Here is a 26,419-nt window from a genome sequence, read left to right on the forward strand (position 1 = left end):
GTGGCCCCCCCAAAGTGCTTACTGTCACAGCGTGAGGAGAGAGAAGGGGAGTTAAGTGCTGGCCAGCTATGGGCTGCTCCTATTTTTTTCAATAAGTACATTATAATCCAATAAAAAATAGCATAAAAACACAGTGATCTGAAAAAAGTTATAAAATGGAAAACAGTGTGGCGTTTTCTCAAAAAATCAAAAATGAAACTGCCATTTGACCCAACAATCCCATTTCTAGGAATGTATCCTAAGAATCCAGAAACACCAATCAGAAAGGATATATGCACCCTGATGTTCATAGCACCACTATTTACAATAGCTAAGATCTGGAAACAGTCCAAGTGTCCTTTAGTAGATGAGTGGATAAAAAAGCTGTGGTACATTTACACAATGGAATACCATGCAGCTATAAAGAAGAATCTCTTGCCCTTTGAGATAGCATGGAGGGACCTGGAGAGTATTATGCTAAGCAAAATAAGCTAGTCGGCGAAAGACAAGTATCACATGATCTCACTTATATGTGGAACCTAACAAACAAAATAAACTAATGAACAAAATAGATCCAGAGACATAGAAGCATGAAACAGACTGATGGATCTCAGAGGGACATGGGGGCGGGGGAAAGATTAACCAAAGAATTTATATGCATAACCCATGGACACAGACAATAGCATGATGGAGGCCTGGGGGAGGGGGGGAGGGATCCACTGGGGGAGGGGGGAAGGAGACATCTATAATACTTTCAAAATAAAGATAAACTTAAAAAATATATAGACTAGACTGAGGATACATATACAATATTTAGGCTACTTTCATATGATGAATCATCAGAATGATATATAGTCCATGAACATTTAACAGTATTTTAAAACTAATTTTGTCTCTACCATTTAATCTCAAAAATGCACAAATGAAAAACTAAGTTTTACATATGTCTGTATCAGACAGCAAGTAGTTCTGTGAATATTGTTTGAATTAACCTTACAAACTCCCTGCCTCTTTCTACCTATTCCACAGAAGGAAAACAAAGTGGATGTTTTCATTCAACAAAGTCCTCTAAATCTGTGGTGCCATAAATACACTTTTTCTGGCTGACAGATGTCAGATGGTTGCTAATCACAATTATGGCTAAGGGCTGGGTCTTCTTGGGAAAGGTGTGATTAACAGAAGATTTAACATGAGGGAGTGGTGGTAATTGTCTTCTATAACCCCATAAAATGCCTCACAGAGGAAAAACCTCAAGTCAATGAAATGACATGAGGAGATGGTCTTCATATTTTCTAGCTGAATGTTGAGAGTATCCCAGTATGAGTACCAGCTTGGGCACTGGAGTCAAATGGTCACCCACTCACATACTAGCTATTAGGCCTTAGCAAGTTACACAGTCTCTCTAAACTTCCATTTACTTATTGTAACAGTGTGATAATGATAGAACTGCACCACAGGGCTGTTATTTAAATTAAATGAGATAATATTCATGAAAATTAAGTATAGCATAATAATCTTTGCTATTCTGGGTAGTAAATTATCTCCGCTTCTACATTTCCTATCAAGTATTGTTGCAACAGCAACACATCATCTGCTCAATGTCACTACTGATAAGACAGTGAACTAATTTTTTTTCTTTTTGCTGATAAATTTGACCTCCATTTGCAAATACCCTCTTTCTAATAAAATGCTGATTCGTAGTGGTTTTAATGCTGACAATTAGAATATAATTATCCAATAACTGTAAAGTTACTTCTATCGTGTCCACTTTTAAATATATGTATCCAGAAGGTTGATTTCAGAAGTCCTGCAAATAGCCAGAAAAAATTACTAATAAGGTAAGTTCCTACTGATTGTGTATGTATTATAGGTATTGTATTATGAATTAAGTCCTTAATCCTCACAACACTTATAGTGAAAGCTGTTGTTATACCCATTGCACATTTGAGAAAACTGAGCCCAGAAAAGTTACATACTTGCCCTGAGGCAAACCAGTACTATGTGGCAGAAATGTGTTCATGACCAGTTTAATGGCACAGCATGCTTTTAGTAACTATAAGAAACAGGCTTTTCAAAATGTTGGGTTCACTCACATAAGGAAAGGTTTTCGGGATCATTTGACATAAGCTAGGAATTCATGTGAATTAAATAAAATGAGAGGTAATAAGTTCTATATTTAGAGTGGCTGACATCCTAGAGTGGAAAAATGATTTCAAGAGAGATATAGGAACTTGTGTTTTGTCCTGATCTAAATGACATCACAAAATATTCAACTAAGTCTCTGATCAGGTAAGAGCAAAAAGAAACCCTGGCATCATAGTAGGGATTCTAGTTTATCTCTGAGGTCTGAGGTCTTCACGAGGCTAATATGCTTGAGAGGAGTTGAGGGGTCTGCCGAACACCTATTGGAGCGTGTTTGATTTTGAAAAGGACTGTTTCTAAAATGTTTGTCTAGGGAGGGTATACCTCACACTTTGTCTAAACACTCCTAGGGCTGGGGGGATGGTGAAGGATGGCCAGTCTGCAAAGAAAGGTCACTGGGAGATTTCCCCCAAAAGCTATCTTTTACTGCAAATGGCCTTATAGAGACAGACATACTTAACAGGTTTTATTTTTTGTTTGTTTTAAAAAATAAAGCCATTTGATGATTTTCAGACCAACACACATAAACTGTGTGTACATGTGTGTATGTGTCAGTGTGTGCATTTGAATTTGTGGACTGGAACCACACATGTTCAACTCAATGATTTCATTTATTTCATTTCCAAGGTCACCACACTATGTAGGAAATGTGTGTATACTTTTTTGTATTAAGTAAAGTTACAATTGTTATACGATATTAAGATATTCTAGAACTGAAATTCCCAGATAATGGGTTATTTGCAGCAAATTCAGAGATTTTTCAGAATATCAAAAACAAACTGTTAGTACTCAATTTACCAATATTTATTTATTGAAGTAATGTTCATTTCAATAATTCCTTGTGACAACATAACTGAAAGCTCTTAACTTTTTGAAAAATCAACCTATTGAATAAAATCAAATCAGAGTAGTTAACATACTGCCCTATACATTCCACAAACATTTATTGGGCACTTACTATGTGTCCAGGAGGTCCTGGTGATCTATCAGTGAACAAAACAGATTAAAACAAAAACAAAACATAAAAATGTCTGCCCTCAGTGTACTTTCATTCTATGAAGACAAGAGGTGTGCATGAATAGGAAGAGAAAGGAGGTCATTACAGAAACTGATTGAGAGAGCAGCTTACCTTATATTTCAGACCTCCTTTGAAATAGCCAACAAAATCAGTAGATTCATAGCCTTGAAGTTCTCTATTCTGCACTGGTTTGCCACCCAAATAGTCATCCATCTGCACAGTAAAGATGGCAGCTGCTGTGCTTTCATCCTGAGAACACTCCCTTCCTGAAATGGCAAATGATAGCGCCTCACTTATCAAGCAAGGGAAGAATTATGGCAGAGATTCTGAGATATATATATATATATATATATATATATATATATGCACATATACATATATATCTCAGAAATTGTCTTTGAATTATATATCAATACAACAAATCATCTTCAACAGAACAATCTTCTAAAAATATTATGTTGTTAATAGCTAAAATAATACAGATCCCATCCAGGCAACTTCACTGAGGTAGAAACACCAATTCTTAAGAACCAGCGTCTTTATGTACATGAAAATCAGAGCCAGGAACTCAAGTTTTCTAAAAGACTTACTACATCTGAGCTGTGTGAATGTCATAAATGATTGTAGAAATAGTAATAACTTTTATACATTTATAATACCTTGGCTATGGGCCAGACACCATGTGAGTGTTTTACATGGATGATCTCATTTAATCTCTAAGCAACCCCACGCAGCAGAAACTATGTCCTACCAAGTTATAACAGTGGAATAGGAGGCCTGGAAATGCCAAGCACCTTCCCTGAGGTCATAAAGTTGACCTTTGGTAGAACAGCACCCAGAGCCCATTTTCTGTGATTCTGAAGTACAGGCTCTTAGAAACTACACTACAAAATTTTTTTAATACTTAGACTCTCATTAGCAGTATAATTTTATGGTAATAGGGACATGTCATTTTCCTTCATGAATAATTGATACATAAAAGTTTAGAAGCTGTAACAATAGTTCACCTGAAACCCCAGTTGAGAATATTCACCAAAGTTGAAGAAAGAAAATCAATCATCTATATTGAAGAAAAAACTGGATTGGATTTCTTTACAATTCCTCTTACTCTCAAAGGGGACCTGTGTAGTACGGATCTTCTCAGTAAAAAATCAGTAGCTAGAAGTGTATGTGATATTTGACATTATATAAATTTTGTGAATGTGTTGTGGTCAAAGGAAATTAGGTAACACATGAAAAAACATCCCTGCAATTTTGCAGTTCAAAAGGACTGCAGTATCATTCTTAAGCCGACTTTCCCATCCATAAATGAGAATACTAATAGAGGCATAGATATAGATTTGTACAGTGATGCTTTAAAAGGAAAACTTAAGATTAATACCAAGCCATTAAAGATGATGTGTTTGACTTAAACATCCTTACTTGTACAAGTTGAAACCCAAGTCTCTTTAGGTAGATGTAAATGGACAGGCATGTAATTAATTAAATAGACTAGAAGTAAGTTAACTAAATTATACTACCACTTGTTGATGTTATGTATTGTGAAAGGCCAGGGAAAAGCAATATAAATGAGCCAGAGTCCTTGCTCTAAAGAGGTTGGAAGATCTTTAGTAAAGCCAATAGCAGTCTTTGAATGTGAAAACCAAAATCAAATTCAGTCGTATCATGATGAAATCCTAGCAGTTATTCAGAAACTTATGAACTTCACTTCATTTATTTTCCCTTTGCTAATTTTACTGATTTATGTTGTTTTGTGTTGTTATTTTATATCATGTTACATTATTGTATATGTGCTGTAAGCTTCTTTAAATTGTTTGGGGGATGTGACTTTATATGTAAAACATAGATTTAAAAAGAAGGCTTAATAAGTAGGTTAATCAAAAAACCATTCATGAGTAACAAAAAAACTCTTGCCAAGTTAGGAATACTGGGGAATATCCTCAATTTGATAAATAGCATCAATTAAAAGTGTATAGCTAACATAATTCTTAGTGGTGAAAAACTGAATATTTTCCCATGAGATTGGGAGCAAGGCAAGGTTGTCTACTTTCATTACTCTTACTCAACATTATATAAGAAGTTCTAACCACTGCAATAAGGTAGAAAGAGAAAAGCAAAGACTGAAGAAAGAAGAAATAAATGTTTCTATTTATAAATAAAAGGATTATCCACACAGAAAATTTTAAGATATCTACAAAATAATTTAGAAAACCTCCCAGAATAAGTGCATTCAGCAAGATAAAAATTAATTGATAACAAAAGGCAGTCTCATTTTTATATAGAAACTACAAACATGAAAAATTGAAATTAAAAGCACCATGCCATTTACGATCAATCCAAAGAAACTAAGGTGTATATTAAATAGGTACATAATCTATATGCTAAAATTACAAAGTGATAATGAAAAGAATGAAAGACCTTAATAAACATAAAGACATAGTGTCATGCATTGTAAGAATCAATCTAATAAAGATGTCAGTTTTCTCCAAATTGATCTGTAGGCTTAATGCTATTCCTAGCAAAATCCCAGCAAGGTTTATGATAGATTATACGAGTTGATTATAAAATTTATATGAAAAGGCATAGGCCCTAGAATAGCTAAAAGTATCTTAACAAAGAAAACTAAGCTAGGAAAAATAACTCTATCTGATAATAGTGTCCACTATGCAGCTACAGTAATTAAGACAGTGTGATATTGGTGGGAAAACAGACATACAGATCAGCAGGCCACATTTCCCCCAATGCTAACATTTTGTAAAACTGTAGTATAGCCTTAACTGGTTTGGCTCAGTGGATGGAGCGTCTTCCTGTGGACTGAAGGGTCCCAGGTTCAATTCCGGTCAAGGGCATGTACCTTGGTTGCAGGCACATCCCCATTAGGGGTTGTGCAGGAGGCAGCTGATCGATGTTTCTCTCTCATCGATGTTTCTAACTCTCTATCCCTCTCCCTTCCTCTCTGTAAAAAATTAATAAAATATATTTTTTTAAAAAGCTAACCTTTCAAAACAAAACAAAAAAACCCCTATAGTTTAGTATATACTAAAGTATCTTATCTAATAATAGACAAACATGGTAATTAACCATACCTCCAACACGCTTCCCATTGGCTAATCAGGGTGATATGCAAATTAACGGCCAACGAAGATGGCAGCCAGGCAGCTGAAGCGAACAGGAGGCTTGCTTGCTCCAGTGATGGAGGAAGCCAAGGTTCCCCGCCTGCTGCTGCCTGCCTCTGAGCTGCACTCTAAGAGACAATGTTGCAATTATAGAAGTTAAACAAAACCCAGAAACCTGCTTTCAGCCAGCCAGGCCTCAGAGCTGGAGCTGCAACAGTGTTTCAATTATAGAAGCCAAACAAACCCAGATCCCTGCTTTCAGCAGCCGAGGTTTCAGAGCTGGAGCCGAGCCTCAGAGCTAAAGCCGGCTCTCAGTTCCAGTGACAGCCATAGAAGGTAAATAAATCCCAGAATAAAAAAAGAAAAAAGAAAAAAAGGAGAAGTTGGGAGCTTCAGTCACCCGCCAGCCTGAAAACAGCCCTCAGCCCCTCACCCAGACTGGCCAAACACCCCAGTGGGGACCCCCACCCTGAAGGGGGTGCAACCAGCTGCAAACAGCCATCAGCCCCTCACCCAGGCTGGCCAGGCACCCAAGCGGGACCCCCACCCTGATCCGGGACACCCTTCAGGGCAAACCAGCCAGCCCCCACCCGTGCACCAGGCCTCTATCCTATATAGTAAAAGGGTAATATGCAAACTGACCCTAACAGCAGAAAGACTGGGAATGACTGGTCACTATGACACACACTGACCATCAGGGGGCAGACTCTCAATGCAGGAGCTGCCCTCTGATGGTCAGGGCGCTCTCACATGGGAGGAGCTCTGCTCAGCTACAAGCCAGGCTGATGGCTGCCAGTACAGCGGTGGTGGTGCGAGCCTCTCCTGCCTCCTCAGCAGCACTAAGGATGTCCGACTGCAGTTTAAGCCTGCTCCCCGCTGGCCAGTGGACATCCCCCGAAGGCTGCCGGGCTGCCAGAGGGATGTCTGATTGCCATCTTAGGCCCAATACCCCGGGGAGCAGGCCTAAGCCAGCAGGTGGTCATCCCCTGAGGGGTCCCAGACTTCGAGAGGGCACAGGCCAGGCTGAGGGACCCCTCCCCCCCGAGTGCACAAATTTTTGTGCACCGGGCCTCTAGTAAGTATATACGTATAGTACAGCACAGAATACCACAACCAGGATTTGACAGTGATACAAGGCATTTACCTTTTTTCATATCTTCCCAATTTTACTTGTACTCTTGTGTTTGTACCTTTAATTCTATATAACTTTATCAGATATATATATCCACCATCATAGTCAAAGTATCGAATAATTACTTCATCAAAAAATCTCTTATGTTGTCCTTTTATAACTATACCCACCTCCCTCCTGCATCACCCTGACCTCACCCCAACCCTAACCTCTTGTAACAACAAAATCAAAATTTTTTCATATCAAAAATGGTATATAAATAAAATTATACAGCATGTAACATTTTGGCTTTTTTTCTCTTACTCAGCATAATTGCCTGAGCTTTATCAGAGTTGCTGTGTGTATCAAAAGTTTGTTCCTTTTTATTGCTGAGGAGTGTTTCTTATTATTGATGTGCCACAATTTTTTTTTTAACCAGGCACCTGCTGAAGTATATTGGAGCTGATTCAAGTTTTTTGTCTATTTAAATGAAGCTGTTATGGACATTCATGTATAGGTTTCTACATGAATATAAATTTAATTTCTCTGGAATAAATGTCCATGAATGCAATTGCTGGGTCATATGGTAGTTGCATGTTTAGTTTTGTAAGAAACTGCAAAACTACTTTCCATAATCATATTCCTCATTTAACACCTCCCCCAAGCAATAGAGAAAAACCCAGCTTCTCACATCCTTGCTGGCTCTTGTATAAGTAAGTTACTTGTATTGTAGTTGTATATTGTAATCCACTTCTTTAGATCCCCAGTGTTTTGCATAGAGCATAGCACAGACTAAGTATACCATAAATGTTTATTGCGTGCAACTATATTTATGTAAAGTTTAAAACTGGTAAGGAGAAATGGTGAGAGTGAGTGTTAGTAGCATAGATCTGGATGTGACAGACAGTAGCTTTATCATGTAGCCCTGTTCATGGACATGCTGCTGTAAGTAATCAGAAGCAGAAGGTGGGTGCATTTAAACCACTAGGTACAAAGCTGAAATGCGTAGGAAGGACCAATGCAACACTTTCAGTCATTCACAACAGATTCTTACACTTTTTAAACAAACATAATAAAATGATATAATCTGAGACATGCAAGGGTGTTATAGAAAGACACTGAGGGAGAGACCAGACAAGATGACTCCATTCTCCTATTTGATGTCCCACTTCTCCCTTTCTTCCTTTTTTCCCTCTTATTTGACCTGTTTCTTCATTTCTACCCTGTGCACCTTTTTCCACCCCAGTGTGATTTTAACCTCACTCTCTTTCACCTTCCTTCCAACTGATTTCCTTTAGTCAAACTTTCGTTTTCCTTGAACTTTCAGCTCTTCCTTTCAGAACTTACTCTCAATCTGTTTTATTAATCCGCATGAATTCATCCGAATTTAGGTCTTAGAGGGAAATATTACCAGATGAAATCTAGCTTGCTTTAGAGAACAGAAGTAGGAAGAGCTGAGGAACAATTCCATTTAAAGGCCTGTCGGCCCTTTTACTCTAAACTTTTCCATATTCCCCATGATCTTCTCTGGATACAAGATCCCTCCCAGATACCCTCATTTTCCTTTTTTCTGCAAAGGCTTTTCTGCTTCCCCCTCACCACAGGCAGCGTCCTCTCACAGTGCTTATCACACGTCACTGTCTTATATCATGTTTTGTCTTATTGCACCTCTGAGAGTATAAATTTTCAGGGAAGTTTCAAAAATAATTAATATGCAAAAATGTATTATGTAATGCTGGGCACAATAAATAATTATTGAGGAAATTAACTTATTAATTAACACACTATTAACTTCAGTTTCAGCAGATCTTTAAGATCATAAAATGTTTCTGCCCAAAGCATTTTCTATTAAATTTTTTAAACTTGGTGAGCAGTAAGTGAATAATTAAGAGTTAATAATTAATAGTGATTCTGTGTAAACCTTAAAAGATATAGTACTTGAAGACCTTATATGAGTAAGAAGGAACCTATAGAATTTTTAAAAAACTGTATTCAAAGAACTCTTGAAACCCTCTAACAAAGTTAACTGTTATTTATAGCAAGAAATGAAGTTCTTTCACATTTCAATTCACCAATGTGGCAAATGTAGCATTTCAGACACTTTTATTCATTACAAATACAAGTTCTGGATAGAAAGACCAAGGTGAGGACATTATTAATTCTATCGGCATTATTCACTCATGAACATGGTTATATGTTAGGGTTTCAGTGCTGTTTTTTTGTTTTTGTTTTTGTACAAAACATAAAATAGACCACTGTCTATGAGGAATAGTAACATTACAATGGGACATCAAAATGCATTTGGGACCCAGCTTCAGCATCCTCAAGCCAGCAACACATTTTAATATCCAATGCTATAATGAAAACAGTCCTTTCTCCCATAGACATTTGTGCATCCGCTCCATGTGTTGACTAACATTGAGAACATCACTTCTCAATGTTTTCTACCATTTTCTTTCTTAAAATTTTCAAATGTTAGAAGTAAAAATAATGGCTGTCAGAGTTTCAGAACGTGTATGTGTGTGTGGGGTTTTCCCATAAGCTCAGGAATAAAACTAAAAACAAGAAACACAAGTCCCCGGGAGGCAAGCTAGTTTTAAAAGGAGTCAGTGAGGCTCAGATAATCGGCACGTTGTTACTAGTAGATGGGGTGTGCCCACTGGCGCAGGAGCTCACGGGGAGAGGCAGGACATTCAGGATGTTTACGAGTAAAAGTAGAAGGTGGAGAAAGTAGAACACACAAGGCCCAGTGTCCTGAGAGTCTGGCGTGAGTGCAGCCCAAAATAATTACCGCTGAAGGAGCTGATTTGTTCCAAAGTGTCCTTGTTCAAGTAGACAAATAATAAATTTTAAAATAATTATAATAAAGAAGCTCCTGTAAATACATAAATAGGCCATATGAAGCTATTTATTTATAGGATAATATCTGCATTACTTATTTCATTATTTATTTCCTTCTTCTATCCAACTTGGCCAGCATCATAAACAGGAATGTTAGCCACACTTGCCAGCCGCGTGGTGGAGGTGAGGATCCTGACTTAAAGCAGCCAAACAGGAATCACCGCAATTAGTAGAGAAATACGCGGGGGGGGGGGGGGGGGGGGGGGGGGGAAGAGATAATTAATTAACAAACAAAATAAAACCTCTCGCCAGCTGCGGGGGATGCCACAGAGTTGTTTGACTTCATCTCTTCCCCGAGAGGGAAACCAGGACTGAACTTGTCCGCAGGTGAGCGCGACTTGGCTAGCGCCCAGGTGGGTGTGCCCAGCAGCGGCTCTGCCAGGCAGTGGGGTTTGGAGCTGGAAGGTGAAAGAGGGCGGAACCAGCCTCAAACCCGGGAGATGGACCCGGCAAAGGTCAAAGTCAGTGGGATAAGAGTGTTCCCGACTTCGCTGAGCCCAGGGTTTGCAGCTGGGAGAAGGTGGCCAGCCCCAAAGGCGAGGCCCCGCGGGGGCGCAACTGAAGCCAGGTCCCCAGGTCGTGCCCGTTTGCACCCTCCTTCCTCGCAGCAGGGGAGTCTCTGCTCGCCGCGGCCTCGCCCCTCCCGAACCTGGGGCGTCCAGGTCGGGCGCCCGCGACCCTTACCCAGCCAGAAGTGCAGGCGGTAGGTGAAGCCGCGGCACGCCTTGCTCGTGTGCAGCACCAGGTACGCATCCCCGACGTAGAAGTCGCCGTAAGCGCTCCGGGGCACCGGCACCAGCTCCAGCTTCTCGATCCTCCAGACCTGCAGCCCCGCCTTCTTGCCCGCCCGGGAGAACTCCGGGTGGTACAGCTCCTGGGCCATGGCTGGCGAGCTACTCTCCGGAGAGGCCCCCTGGCGCAGGACCTGTTGACCTTGAAGTTGGACTGAACCGAGAGCGGCTGGAGGGACCCAGTTCCCCAGGATTTTATAGGGTTCGCCCTGCGGGAGGCGGGGCCCCAAACGGGAGGGGCTAAGTGTCCTGGAGGCAGTTACACCAAAGGAGAGGATCTCTTCCCAGAAGGAGCGCAGTGCCTTCTCCACAATTCCAAAGCCTTTCCCGGGGGAGGAGGGAAATGGGAGTCTCAGAAACGTTGAAATCCAGAGGCAGGTTATAGAAATGCCTCCTCCGAGTCAGGCAACAGATGCAGGAGATTAACTAGATGGCGCATCGTCTTGAAAAAATTGGCTGCCCAGGTAACAATCATCTTAATAACCGACGCCCTCATTTCCTTGGTCACTCGCTCCATATTTGATGGCTGAAGTTGCTCTCTGTCTTGACCTGTCCAGTTCGAATATGCCTTGAAAACCAGCACGCCAGGTGTGAGAAGGATGAAAACCTGGAAGCCTGGGGGTCTTACCCCAGGGACAGAGCTCTGTAATCCCCGGGGGTTCAAGAGCTGCGGTTAAGCTCTTGGCCTCCTTTGGTCAAGACAGTTGCTGAAAATAAGAGGCATCGTGCTCGTGGGGTGCTTTCAGGCGAGCTGTGTGTGGCTGTGACATTGTGCTTGGCCTGCCTTGCCAGTTACCTGTTACCTGGCTTCAAAAATGTTCTCATTTTTCCCCTACAGTTTTTGTGTCTCCAGCACAGGCGAAGCACTGTAAAATATAGATGGAAGTTTACTATGTATTTTGCAATCATTTAATTGAAGCTGAAATGGCAAAGGAGTTCACTGTTATTTCAAAAGCAAATCGCTCACCATGTAAAGAGTAAGAAAGATGATTTTTATGCATGTACATTTCCTGTTATTATTTCCCAAATTGCAGGTCTCTGAAAGTCACTAACAATGTATGATTCACTTATTTCCTTAGTAGTTTAATAGATATTATGTGACCACAGTAAAAAAAAAAAAATCAAAAGTACAAGATGTACAATAATGTTTATCTCTATTTCACCTGCCACTTTAAAAAAATCTGGAATTTTCCTGTTTTGTGTGTGTTATCTGTTATAGGTTGCGATCCTGGTTGATAAATATCACTAGCTACATTCTCCTTTTCCCTCCTCATCCAGACAATGAAGGGCAGGTGTGTCCGGCTCCTATTACAGATGAGGAAACTGAGGCTTTGGAACTTGTCAGAGGTCATTCGGCTGGTGAGTGGCCAAAGAGGAATTGAAGCTCTCTGTGTCTAATGCAAAAGCGCATGCTGTTTGCAAAAACTTACTCTTTCAGTCCACATTATTTGGACAAGGTGTGTTCACATAAGTACACGTGATAATTTTATTTTCTTCCAGCTTGTTCCTAGAGAGGCTTCTGATCTAGTGTGTCTAATGCAACACCAAGAAGTTTAAACTTTGTTCTGAGTCATTCATTGTATGACTTGATTTCCTTATCTGTAAAGTGGAAATCATTTTGTTGTTGTTGTTGTTTTCTCTAGGGGAAAAAATTATGAGAACTGGAGCTCTGGATTTAAGATAGAGTTATTAACTTAGTTCAATTTCAGTTTTAGTGATCATTCCGTTCCTTTTAGTGAAGAAATAAAAAGAAAACTTTGGTATAGGTAAGTGAAATTCCCTCTCACTTAGACAAGGTCTGAGGCAAGTGCCTAGAATGCACCAAAAAAGTTCAGTAATCAAGATCAATACTATTTTGAGATAGTATTTTAAAAATTTTAACTTAATGTGAAAAATCATGATAAAAATACCAAATTTTCAAATAAAGGCAGTATTCTTAATAGTGCTTCACGGGACCATGTTCAAAGTTGAGGCCTTAAAGGAAATACTGATCTCCCTTTGCTTAAACTTTTGATATTTGGTTTATCATTTTGGCATTAATTTTGATATTTTAAAACATATTGCATTAAAATATTATTGATCTTAATTACTGATTTTTTAATTTTATTTTTTTGCCATCTCCCTTAAATATGTGCCTGAACCAAGTGCTCACTCCCATCATGCTAGCTCTTACCTGGCTAGGGAATCTCTGGATTCAAACTTGCAACAGCTACCTAATTGGTCCTGTGAAGGTCAAGTTCAGCATGCTCAGTCTCATCATTCCATCCAAACATGCTTCTCCTATTCTTCCTAATTTCATTAACAACATGATTTCATTTTGACTCAGCAGTCTCATTTTATCTCCATGTTCATTCAACTAGGGCAGTGGTCGGCAAACTGCAGCCCCTCGAGTGTGGCTCTTCCACAAAATACCACGTGCGGGCGCGCACGTACAGTGCGATTGAAACTTCGTGGCCACACTCAAGGGGCCAAAGAGCCGCATGTGGCTCCCAAGCCGCAGTTTGCTGACCACTGAACTAGGGTGTCCAGAATTTTTCCCAGCTGCCCACTCTCTTGTTATTTCTCTGATTTCCATCTTCTGATTCCCATCTTCACTGCCAGTGTGCCCACCTCCCTCTTCTTTCAATCCCTTCCCCCCAGTGATCTGCAGAGGATGGACCAGTGTGGTCTCCTGGGGACTGTGAAGTTGTAGCCTCCAGGTGACGCTACCTAGGTGACTATGCTTATAATGTCTAGCCTCCCCTTGGCTCTCTTCCTACTACTAATATTAATAACCTAGCTAGTTATGACAATAACAGTAATACCTGCTGAAAAGATGTCATTGAACAGTTGATTTTGGATTAAATTACTTTAAAAAATCAAGTTATCAATCTTCTCTCAGTCTAGTTAGAAACAGCCAAGATGGGTAAGTCTTTTATTAAAAATAAATAATAAGAGTCAGGAGGTTTGAGGTGTCAGCTTGTGGTTGAATTCATGGTAGGTGATCTTCTAAAATGATAATGACTAAGGAGAAATGTTGCATAGTTTAATCCTGGAAATAAATAACTAAGTTAAACAGTATAATTGATTCATTGTGCATGCAATTCATTGGGATGAGCTGTTAAACACGCACACACACACACACACACACACACACACACACAACTAGTTGGCTTCAAATAATCTTCATTCCCCAAGTCGTAGACTCTTAGAGTTGAAAAACTCTTATTTTATTTCCATCACTGCATTGTGACCACAGAGTTGTTGAAATTAAATATATGCCAAAGACAGGAAGTGGACTTTCGTCCAAGGAGAAAAAAATGCTTCCAGAGTGCTATTTCTTTGCTTTCCTTTGATTACAAATAACAAAATAATACAATTGATAATAGATTTCTTTTACTGGTAGTCCTTAAAGGGAACCAAAGTTTTGCCACTCCCAAATCTGTGCCTTTTGGGATATTGATTTTAAGCTGGTTATTAAGAAACTTAAGTCTCAGAAAGAATGTTTGACCCTCCCCCCTTTTCTGCCCAAGAGACTTGTTAGAAAAACCATGAAAGAAATCTTAGCATATTCACCTTCGTCTAATTTGAATTGAGTATGGTGGGTGGGAGGACATCTAGCAGGGGCATGTTTACTAAGTTACCCACCCCCTCATTCACCCCCACACACATCTCATTGTTTTGGGGTTTCCTAGCAAAAATTTACTTGCAGGCTCTCCCTCAATTACCTGCAAATTGCGCATTTTCACTTCTAAAATCTAAAACTACATCCCTCCCTTCTCTCCTTTGTCCAAAATGTCATGTATAACCAATTTTGCCTCACTGTCTTTGGAATTTTCATGCTTATATGAATATTCTGTGCATACACATTACAAATTTGATTTTCTCCTGTTAATCTGTCTCTATTAGTTTGATTATTAGCCCAGCTAAAGAACTTAGAAAGTAGAAAGAAAAGTATTATTATTTTTTTAGCGCCCACATTCTGCTGTTAGTAACTTATGTTTGATTTACCAAATTATTTGAAGGTATAAGCATAGAAACTGGAGTTAGAAAACTTGAGTGCTTTGAGGATTAAAAGAGGTCATGTATGGCAAAGCCCTGAGAACACAGTCAATACACATAGGTTAATTAATAATCAGCAGGGATCTTAGCTCCAGTACTTATCAAAGATATTTTATGATTCAAGTGAAAATATACTCTAAGGAAGGGTATTTCATCCCTCCTCTCCATACTAGACAAACTAAAACTTATTTTTAATTCACCTTTTTTCTAAAAAAAAAAAGTATCAATCAGGATCTAGGACTTTCCCTTTCACTAGTGAGTTACTTAAAAATTACACATGCTATAACTATACAGGCACAGTCATGCCTCAGTAAGTACTAAGGTGAAAGTTTTATTAGCATTCAATGTCTGTCGTTTTGATTAATCTGTATTTTGTAAGCCTGTGTACTATAGTGGTTAATTCAGCACTTTCTTCTTATATTTTTATTATATATAAAACAGTTATTATTATTGTTATTATTATTATATAGGAAATAGCTAACCCCTATAAGATTATTGAGAGAGGACATCATTATCAATTTGGGAGATTACATATTAGAGAATGCTTATGACTAAAAGAAAGATTGAGAATCCAAGGTCTCATGAAGATTTATGATTTTAAAATGATAATTTTTGCTTTAAGCTTATATTTATGTGAATAGAGATCTGAAGATAATTGTGGTTTTAAAATATAAAATTGAGCTAAAGTTGCTTGAGATTATAACAGCTTTTGTTGCTCTGACTTTTATAAATGTGTCTATCTACACTAATAAAAGAGAAAAATGGTAATTGGCATACGGCGATACCGTTTTCATTGGCTAATCAGGGCTATATGCAAATGAACTGCCAACTAAGATTGGCAGTTAACTGCCAACAAGATGGCGGCTAATTTGCATATGTAGGCACAATGCAGGGAGGCGAAAGGGAAAGCAGGAAGAAGCCCCCTGCCACTGACTGATCGGAAACCCAGGGGGGAGCTAAGAGCTGGGGGGCAGGGCAAAGGCGGCCCTGGGGCCGCCTTTGCCCTGTCCCCCAGCCATGATCGGAGAATCAGGTACCTTTTCCGCCCTGGCCAGTGATAGCAGGAAGTAGGGGTGGAGCCAGCGATGGGAGCTGGGCACGGTTGAAGTTGGCAGTCCCAGGAGCTAGGGGTCCCTTGCCTGGGCCTAAAGCGAAGCCCACGATCGCGGCGCCCCCCACTGCCACTGCAGGTCCCCGCTGCCTGGGCTGGACGCCTAGGCCAGAGGCGTTAGGCCTGGGCAGGGGCGGAGCCTGCAACCGCGGGGAGCTGGGGGTCCCCTGCCCAGGCCTGACACCTCTGCCAGAGGCCTCAGGCCTGGTCAAGGGGCCGATCTGGTGATTGGTGATCAGAGGGTGATGAGGGTCAACTCCTCTGACAGAGGCGTCAGGCCTGGGCAAGGGGCTGATCAGGCGATCGGAGGGTGATGGGGGTCAACACCTGAGGGCTCCCAGTATGTGAGAGGGGGCAGGCTGGGCTGAGGGACACTCTCCCCCACCCCCCGCACACCCAGTGCACGAATTTCGTGCACCGGGCCCCTAGTTTATTAATAATTACAATTAACATGTGTTTCAGTTTTGTTTGTAGCCCTGAGTTTACCAGCTTGTGAGAAATAACTTCATATTTTCAAGGAATATTTCAACAATTACTTAGCATAGACATGATCAGATCATCATTTTGTTGTGCAGGTACTTACAAAAATAAAGGTCATTAGTTCACCTAAACCAAAAATAGCAGATTGTTTAGAAAAGTCAAGATTTCCTTCCCACTGACCAGAAATCACTTCCTTCAGCTAATTCTCTTCTTGATTCAACATCTCTTAATATGAGTTTAAATTAGGCAACTTGACTGTTATTCCTTTCACTCTTAGCTTCCCCTAATCTTGATATTTTGAGACTTCCCTGAAATAATAGGTTTCTATGGACTGTTCAAATTTATCGGAAGGATTGCTGAAAATATTTTATTTTATATATTTCAGAGAACTCTATATTCTGCATCTGACAAAACTAGGAAAAAATTTTGTCTTTATCTAATGGCACAATACTAAGTTTTAGCAATAACATATCAAATGGAAAACATTTAGAACAAGCATGTCAAACTTTTGGCCCACGAGCCATATGCCTTGTTTATTTGGCCCGTGTTAGCCTTTGAGTTTGAAATGTTTGATTTAGAAGGATTTTATCTGATTGGAAAAATATAGGAAAAAACAATAGGAATCCCAATATCTCATTACTGTTCAACAAGGTACAGAAAGTCTTAGACAATACAATAAGATCAGAAAAATAATAAAAGATATTAACAATTACTAGGAAAAAATAAAAACTCATTAATTACAGGTAATAATATGAAAATAAAAAGGCTAAGAAATCTCCTAACAAACTAATAGAACTAATAAGAAAGTCAAACAAGATTATTAAATGATTAGAATGTGTTATAAAATGAGATGCAAATTCAAAAAAATTTAAATACTAAAATTTGTATGTGTATTTGATTTCTGAGTAAAAAAATGATTTCTTAAACAACACCCAAAATATCATGAAATATAAATACAAAGGAAAAAAATGTATCACTTTGACTACATTCAATTAAAGATGTGGCCTCAAAACAGGACAACAAAGATAAAATTAAATGATGGGTGTTAGACTGTGAAAATCTTTTCACTTTCTGTAAATGACTAAGGCTATCAGAGATATATAGAAACAAAAAGGATGCAGCCAAAATAAAGTCAAGGAACTTTATGGAAAAGTAATGTGAACATATGGAGTAGTCTGGCCACTAAATATATGAAGAGTACTCATTGATTTAGGCCTCACTATTAATTGGAGGAATAACATAAACAGTATTTGAATGCTTCCTATGGTTCAGCACTATAGCACTTTCTTTAAAAAATATTTTTATTTTTTTCAGAAAGAAGGGAGAGGGAGAGAGGGATAAGAGAAAATCATTGATTGGCTGCCTCCTGCACACCCCCTACTGAGGATCAAGCCAACAACTGGGGCATGTGCCCTGACCGGGAATCAAACTGCAACCTCTTGGTTTATAGGTCGATGCTCAACCACTGACCCACACCAGCTGGGCAGCAAGTACTTTTAAAATATAATTGTTCTGATCCTCTTAGCAAGTCTATAAACTATATATTATTATTGTCTCATTTTACAACTTAGTCAGCAAAAAGTTATACAAGTATTAAGTGATAGAGCTGGAATCTGAATCCAGGTGGAATGGCTTTGAGGCCATGTACCTAACCACTATCCACTAGGACTCCATTGGTTTTGTTACACTATTCTAACATCAAAGGCTGGTGAGGAGGTGAGGAAATGAGAAATCTCATGGAATAATGCAAGAGGGGCGGCTCTAACATGATGTGGCCACTTGGAGAGCAATCTGGCAACATTATGCGAAAGCTGCAGCCATATACTTTGTGCCCTAAAGTTCCACTCTTGGGTGTCTACTCCAGAAATGCTCTTCACAGATGCACAAGGAGAAAGGCACCCTAGGAGTTGAAAAATAGGTAAATGTATGAGTAAAATGTGGTATATGGACCAGCATGACAGGTATACTGTGCGGTATCAGAGCCAATGAGCAGCATGGAAAGGATAGCAGTGTGGGCATATCAAAACTATAAAGTTGAATAAAATAGTAAGAAACAGGACATGATGCCATTCAAACCATACATATATTAATAAAAATAAATTACATGAATGCACATGAAAAGACCATGAACCATGTAGAATGTGAATTAGAAGAACGTACATTAACTGCATGTGAGTAGTTGCCAAGTAGGGGTGGGAAGGGAATTGATGATGGAGGAAAGAATGGGAAAAATAATGAAATAAAACAAAAGGGGGAAGGTGCACTGGTGGACAATAAACATTTGCCATGAACCAAGGAGAACGATCAATTAAATTCTTTACTATGAACCAAGGAATACAATCAATTCTGAGATCCAAAACCCCAAAGCAAAACAAAGTAAAAATAGCAATAAAATTTAAATTCTATCATCTATCTACCTATCTACCTATCATCTACCTATATTTGAAATTTTTTTTTATGTTGGCATATAAATACATAAAATTTAGACCTATTCTAATAAACATTGTATAGGCATTTAAATAAACTGGGGGGTGGGGTGAGTTTAGAGAATAGCACAAAGAGAATTATTGGAGCATAACAGTGGTTCTAATTCCATTTTTTTTTCAGTAGTATACTCTCTTAGCTAAAGAAAAACCTTTAATTCAGGAAGTGTTTCACATGAATTGTAAAACCTGGGTTACTGATTGACTATCTTATTAGCATCTGGTTTAAGAATGTGTGCAAAAATACTTGTTTCTATGACCTGAAATCTTGCAGCCTTGCAAACAAACTATTATTATAAAAACATTCAAATAATTATTGAGGATCATATGGGTTATACTGCATCTATGTTGTCCTTTTTTGGGGGGGTGGGGGAGGAGGGAGTCTAGTTTTAATGCTTAGAATGACCCATTTAATATATTTACTTATTGATGAAAGAAATAGCAAGGAGGAAACAGCTTGGCCTGTACTTAATGTAAGAGAAGGCAGAAAAATATTTATTCCCTTTAAACTATATTCTTCCCAATGGTCATAATTACGAACTATCCTCATGCATTTATGATCTTTATTATGTGATTGCAATATTTAATTAAATAATGACAAAAATGCAATGTTTCTTTAAAATGTAGAGGTAAAAAATATAAAAGCATCTTGTTCAAATTTAGATATATAGTTAAATATTTAAGAATAAATTGGCACAATGTCTGTGATTTACCTTGAAACACTTCAGGAAAAAAGTTGGGGAGGAAAGAATGAAATGAAATTGGTAAGTGATAATAATAGTTGATACTAAGTGATGGGCATATAGGGGTTCACTATTTTCTTAGGCCAACTTTTGTATAAGATTAAAATTCTCCATTATCAAACGTTTTTTCTTAAAGAAATTATAAATGGGGGTTTGGTGTGATTTTAATAATTATTTTACTATAATTGCTTTCCGAAATATTCATGAATGAATAAAGCTTTCAGAGCTGTATGGCTGAATATATTTAGAAGAGTTTATGATACCAGTCCAAAAGGACAACCCCATTCAGGATGTACCCCATTTCCAAAACAACTGGCAGATGGGGTTGCTTTTCTGCATGTGTGGCAATCATCGGAGAGTACTCTTCCTCTCCAAGTTCATGTGGGGCAGCTCTTGTCTACAAACATTGCTTTTTCTCTTGAGCAAAATCAAACCATCGGTTATTGAATATTTATGATAATCAAGTAACTTTGTGGAAGAAAAGATTGTGGTTTTTGCAATTTCCAAAAGACAATTTAAAGAATAATCGCCCAAATGAACATTAGTGAGTGAAATTGGTTAATGTTATTGACACAGTTTAAACTAGTGGCTAATTTGTTTCAGGGAGAATTTTCTATAAAATAGTTGAAAATCAGTACATTTATTTTGAAAGTTCATGATCATTTTAACATTTTAAATTGTGAGTACTTAAGTCTAAAGGAGAACATTCAGAGGCAGATGAGAATAACTCTAGAGGACTTTGCCAAGCAGGCTTTCCATTTAACAATGTAACAACCTGGCTTCTTTCTCTTCTCATATCAAGTAAATTAAGCTCATTTTTTCTAGAAAAGGGTGAATTCATTCAAAAGGTCATCAGGAGCTTAACTTTCTTTTGTCATCTGGATGTCTGAGGAGATTTTAAATTTACATAATCTTCGATTTTTCTTTTAGGATTATGAGATTTAAATTGCTCTGCCCATCTGCTAACAGAAGTTTAAAAGTAAATAAAAGAGCCCTACCTGTTTTGGCTTAGTGGATAGAGTGTTGGCCTGTGGACTGAAAGGTCCCGGGTTCATTCTGAATCAAGGGCACATGCCTGGATTTTAGGCTCGATCCCCAGCAGGGGATGTTCAGGAGTCAGCCAATCAATGATTCTCTCTCATCATTGATGTATCCCTCTCTTTCCCTCTCCCTTCCTCTCTGAAATCAATAAAAAATATTTTAAAGTAAATAAATAAAAGTTTATAAAAGGAAGATAGTTTGAAATTTAACTATTTCAACTAGTGAAAAAAAATGGAATGTTTCTCCACAGTCATTAAAAAAATATAGCAGTTATCTTTGCTTTTAAGTTTTTTCTATTATCCTAGAAAATATGGAGAAGGCATTCTTCAAGTTCAAGAGAATAGCAACCCTTATTTTGCACATCAAATTCTGTAGACAAATAAAAATGTCTTAATACTTCGTAGTTTAGGAGATATAGTTGAGCAAAGTTGGTTTCCCAGTGATAAAATTCAAGATGAAAAGACACTTGAAAACTGTTTCCTATGTTTTCTTGTGTAGTTAGGGATCTGGGCTTTCCATTTATGAAAACCAAAATTAGAGAAACCAAGATGGCGGCATAGGTAAACACCGGAGATTGCTGCCTCGCACAACCACTTCAAAAATACAACTATAAGATGGAACGGACATCACCCAGAACCACAGGAAGGCTGGTTGAGGGGAAATTCTACAACTAGAAGGAAAGAGAAAAGCATACCGAGACTCAGAGGAGGCGCAGTGCGGAAAATACAAAGGTGCGGAGGTGCGTGCAGAGCGGGCTGGCAGCTGAGGGCGTGGTTGTCTGTTTCAATCCGGAGAGAGTCTCAGGCTCTGAGCTCCAGTTCCGGGTGAGTCTCTGGGGACCCAGACTCAAACAGGAGAAGCGGGACTGTCTGGCATCGGTCGGAACTCGAGGGCAGCTTTCTCTCCGAGGTTTGCAGCCGTTGCTGGGATTCTGAGAGGCAGAGCCTCTGGGGACGGGACTGAGAGTAGCCATAACTTCTCGCTCCGCCCGAGGTTTGCAGCCGTTGCTGGGATTCTGAGAGGCAGAGCCTCTGGGGACGGGACTGAGAGTAGCCATAACTTCTCGCTCCGCCCGCCCTGTTGATGCCCTGGGACCCCCCCTGCCCAAGCCTTGCACAGAGGCATTTGCAGGATAGCCTTAGGCAAAGGCTAGATTAACACCTCCCTAGAGGACAGAAGTTCTCCCACTGCAGACACAGCTGATTCTCACAGCCAGTTGGCCTGGAGGTCAAATCCCCCCCAGTATCACCTACAACAATCAAGGCTTAACTACAACAAGACTGTGAACAAAGACCACAAGGAGGTGCACCAAGAAAGCATAAAAAAATGCGGAGACAAAGAAACAGGACAAAAATGACAGAAATGGAGGATATAGAGTTCAAAACCACACTTTTAAGGTCTCTCAAGAACTGTCTAGAAGCCGCCGATAAACTTAGTAAGGCCTTTGAAAAGACTGGTGAGACCGTCGATAAATATAGTGAGATCCTCAAGAAATCTAATGAGACCCTCGATGTTGTGATAAAGAACCAACTAGAAATTAAGCATACACTGACTGAAATAAAGAATATTATACAGACTCCCAATAGCAGACCAGAGGAGTGCAAGAATCAAGTCAAAGATTTGAAATGCGAAGAAGCAAAAAACACCCAACCGGAAAAGCAAAATGAAAAAAGAACCCGAAAATACGAAGATAGTGTAAGGAGCCTCTGGGACAGCTTCAAGCGTACCAACATCCGAATTATAGGGGTGCCAGAAGATGAGAGAGAGCAAGATATTGAAAACCTATTTGAAGAAATAATGACAGAAAACTTCCCCTACCTGGTCAAAGAAATAGACGTACAAGTCCAGTAAGTGCAGAGTACCCCAAACAAAAGGAATCCAAAGAGGACCACACCAAGACACATCATAATTAAAATGCCAAGAGCAAAAGACAAAGAGAGAATCTTAAAAGCAGCAAGAGAAAGAAAGTCAGTTACCTACAAGGGAGTACCCATACGACTGTCAGCTGATTTCTCAACAGAAACTTTGCAAGCCAGAAGGGAGTGGCAAGAAATATTCAAAGTGATGAATACCAAGAACCTACAACCAAGATTACTTTATCCAGCAAAGCTATCATTCAGAATTGAAGGTCAGATAAAGAGCTTCACAGATAAGGAAAAGCTAAAGGAGTTCATCACCACCAAACCAGTATTATATGAAATGTTTTAAGAAGAGGAAGAAGAAAAAGGTAAAGATACAAATTATGAACAACAAATATGCATCTATCAACAAGTGAATCTAAGAATCAAGTGAATAAATAATCTGATGAACAGAATGAACTGGTGATTATAATAGAATCAGGGACATAGAAAGGGAATGGACTGACTATTCTTGGGGAGGGAAAGGGGTGTGGGAGATGCGGGAAGAGACTGGACAAAAATCGTGCACCTATGGATGAGGACATTGGGTGGGGAGTGAGGGAGGAGGGTGGGGTGGGAACTTGGAGGAGGGGAGTTATGGGGGAAAAAGAGGAACAAATGTAATAATCTGAACAATAAAGATTTAATTAAAAAAAAAAAGAAAACCAAAATTATCTGGGTTTGATTTCCAGATTCTCCATTCATAAGCAGTGTGGCCTTTGACAAACTAGTAACCTGCTCAGCCTCCCCATCTATAAAATGGTGGTGACGAGTATATACTGAACACATATATATGAAAACTTATGTACATTGTTATAAAGGTTAAATTAGATAGTGTATACACGGCACATAATTTAAGCAACTAGAACATTTATAGTTATGTAAATTAAATTTAAAAGAAGAAAAACTCCAAACTCTTATTGTGAGGCCACATTTTATTTCCCTTGGCTATATTTCCTCAATGAGACTTCTGACTTTCAAAATCACAAAGCAATGAGTTTTGCCTAGGTCCACTTCTATTTCAATCGACAATTTCCATTTCAAAAACCTTTAAAATTGTATTTTGGGATAGTGAGAATCAGAATTAATCTCTTCTGCTTTCTACCTATCAAATAAGAGCAGTTTATAAACCAAACCTATATAGTAAGACTGAGATAGAACAAAAGTGTTGAATTTTATTCCACTACAAAAAAAAAATTACTATGAGAAACTTCTCTCCCTTCCATAATTTTTGATGTAATGAAAAAAATTGTATGTTCCTACAGTTACTCATAAAAAATATTTTGAGGGGTACGTTTCTTCCTGCCTTTTGTGGAAAGCAAACAAATTATTCTTCCAGTGAAAAGAATGATAAATCCTTAATTTTAATTTGTATAGATTTGTATAGCAAATGTTTAGCTATTTCATTGATAAGGGTTAGAAAAGTTAATTTTGAAGTTATCCCTACATGTAACATAATGGTTAATGGGCCAAGTTTTGCAGTTAAGAAGCCTGGATATTAGTTCCAGGCCCTCTTTACAAGCTGTAACTCTTATAAAGAGGACTATGTAAGCTATTGAAAGAATTTTGACTGAAGATGTAAAGACATTGGAGGGTTTTGAGCAGAGGAATGGCATGATGGGAAGTGCCTTTTATTTTAATTTTAATTTTTGTGTATATGTGTGTGTGCGTGTGTGTGTGTGTGTGTGTGTGCGTGTGTGTGTATACAAAAAAAATATAATGCACATATATTATTTCAGAGAGGAAGGGAGAGGAAGAAAGAGATAGAAACATCAATGATAAGAATCATTGACTGGCTGTCTCTTGTGTGTCCCACATTGGGGATCAAGCCTGCAACCCAGGCATGTGTCCTGACTAGGAATCTCCTAGTTCAGAGGTCGAGTCTCAACTACTGAACCAGGACTGCTGGGCAGGAACTGCATTTTACAAAAGCCAAAACACTCTGCTGTTTGTTGAGCATAGACTGAAGTGGGGGACCTCCAGAGGAGGCTATTGCAATAATTCAGGAAAGAGAGGAAGGGGATTCACATCTGTGTATTTACCAGAAGTGATTAAAAGTAGTTGGGTTATAATGTGAAGTAAAAGGACAAGAGTAAACTCACCTGTATAATGTATTTAATCCAGTATTTGCTACATTTATTTTTCTAAAGAATACATTTCCTGTTCATGGCTCAACTGTTAAAATTCCAAGGAATTTTTATTAGGTAGAACATTCTTTGGGAAATGATATCACTCATTGCCTCATCTTTCCACTTAATGTTGCTTTTGCAAACAGAGCCATTAAATCCTTATTTGACTTTATTCCATTTAGTTTTCATTGTTAAATTGGAAAAAAGATAGGATAATTCATATGATAAAAATGTCAGTGGTATGAGTACCCCTTTTTTATTTTTTAATTAAAATGATAATTAGCAAATATTTATCAAAACAAAGAAATCTGAAGTCATTTGTTTATTTTCCCACAAGATTTTAAAACAAAATTTTAGAAAATGATTTGCCGGGAACCAATTCCAGCATGCCATAATTTCAAGAGTTTTCATCAAAAGGTTGATGAGACTTGGGGACTCAACAGGGTTGAGTCACACATGTAGTCACCTGTTGGGAATGGCTAAAGGCATTTCCCCAAACCTGAATAGGAAACTGTGGCTGCCAGACAGTTAAAGGGCATCTTAATCTACATGTTATTGCCTCCTACTGGCCAAACACCTGAACAGCCATAGGCTATTCCCCAAACTGACAATGCTTCTGTACCCTTTGAAACCTTACCGTTTGAAGTGTATTATCTCCACCTTGTCTTAGGACAGATTGTGTTAATAAAAGCAAGGATCCTAGACAAGGAGGTAGTCTTCAGTTCCTTTAGCTCAGCAGTTCTCAACCTGTGAGTCACGACCCCTTTGGGGGTCAAACAACCCTTTCACAGGGGTCGCCTAAGACCATTGGAAAACACATATAATTACATATTGTTTTTGTGATTAATCACTATGCTTTAATTATATTCAATTTGTAACAATGAAAATACATCCTGCATATCAGATATTTACATTACGATTCATAACAGTAGCAAAATTACAGTTATGATGTAGCAATGAAAATAATTTTATGGTTGGGGGTCACCACAACATGAGGAACTGTATTAAAGGGTCACGGCATTAGGAAGGTTGAGAACCACTGCTTTAGCTGAAGGTCCTCTGACCCCCAATGCCTTTCAAAATTATATCTCTTCTCCGGACTCTTTATTAGTCTCTGGATTCCTATGTCATCTACGCACAGCCTTCTTCAGATTCCTGAACCCTTCTTGATGCTGGGATAAGAACCCTGGCAATGATTTTAATTAATATGTTAAAGGAAAGACTTTCCCCCCCTCTGATATTATAAATTCTCCAAGCCTAATCTTCAAGGACATTTTGTTGTTGTTGTTAATTCTCTGCAAAGACATTTTCCCACTGATTTTTAGAAAGAGTGGAAGGAAGGGGAAGGGAAAGAGAGAGAGAGAAACATCCATGTGAGAGAGACATATGGATTGGTTGCCTCCTGCATGGGGCCCTTCGGGGCACCGTGGATCAG

General features: G+C 38.8%; 1 protein-coding gene and 1 long non-coding RNA gene across 3 annotated transcripts in view; one reads left to right on the forward strand and one right to left on the reverse strand.

Moving 5' to 3' along the window:
* Window positions 1-11,185, reverse strand: part of SCIN (scinderin) — a 54,949-nt gene extending 43,764 nt beyond the window's left edge. Inside the window, exons 1-3 of one of the 2 annotated variants that reach the window (XM_036328027.1) lie at window positions 10,952-11,092; window positions 10,510-10,665; window positions 3,251-3,405 (exon numbers count right to left, since the gene is read on the reverse strand). In XM_036328027.1, the coding sequence (XP_036183920.1) occupies window positions 3,251-3,352 (102 nt within the window). In that variant the 5' untranslated portion in view covers window positions 3,353-3,405; window positions 10,510-10,665; window positions 10,952-11,092. Of the gene's footprint in view, window positions 1-3,250; window positions 3,406-10,509; window positions 10,666-10,951 lie in introns of both variants that reach the window. The other variant, XM_036328026.1, reaches the window with a different exon arrangement.
* Window positions 10,660-26,419, forward strand: part of LOC118666173 — a 30,178-nt gene continuing 14,418 nt past the window's right edge. Inside the window, exons 1-3 of the long non-coding RNA XR_004970882.1 lie at window positions 10,660-11,012; window positions 11,897-12,035; window positions 12,337-12,417. This is a non-coding gene — a long non-coding RNA (uncharacterized LOC118666173). The remainder of the gene's footprint in view (window positions 11,013-11,896; window positions 12,036-12,336; window positions 12,418-26,419) is intronic.

This window comes from Myotis myotis, unplaced genomic scaffold (assembly GCF_014108235.1).
Source record: "Myotis myotis isolate mMyoMyo1 unplaced genomic scaffold, mMyoMyo1.p scaffold_m19_p_11, whole genome shotgun sequence".
NCBI classification, from domain to species: domain Eukaryota; kingdom Metazoa; phylum Chordata; class Mammalia; order Chiroptera; family Vespertilionidae; genus Myotis; species Myotis myotis.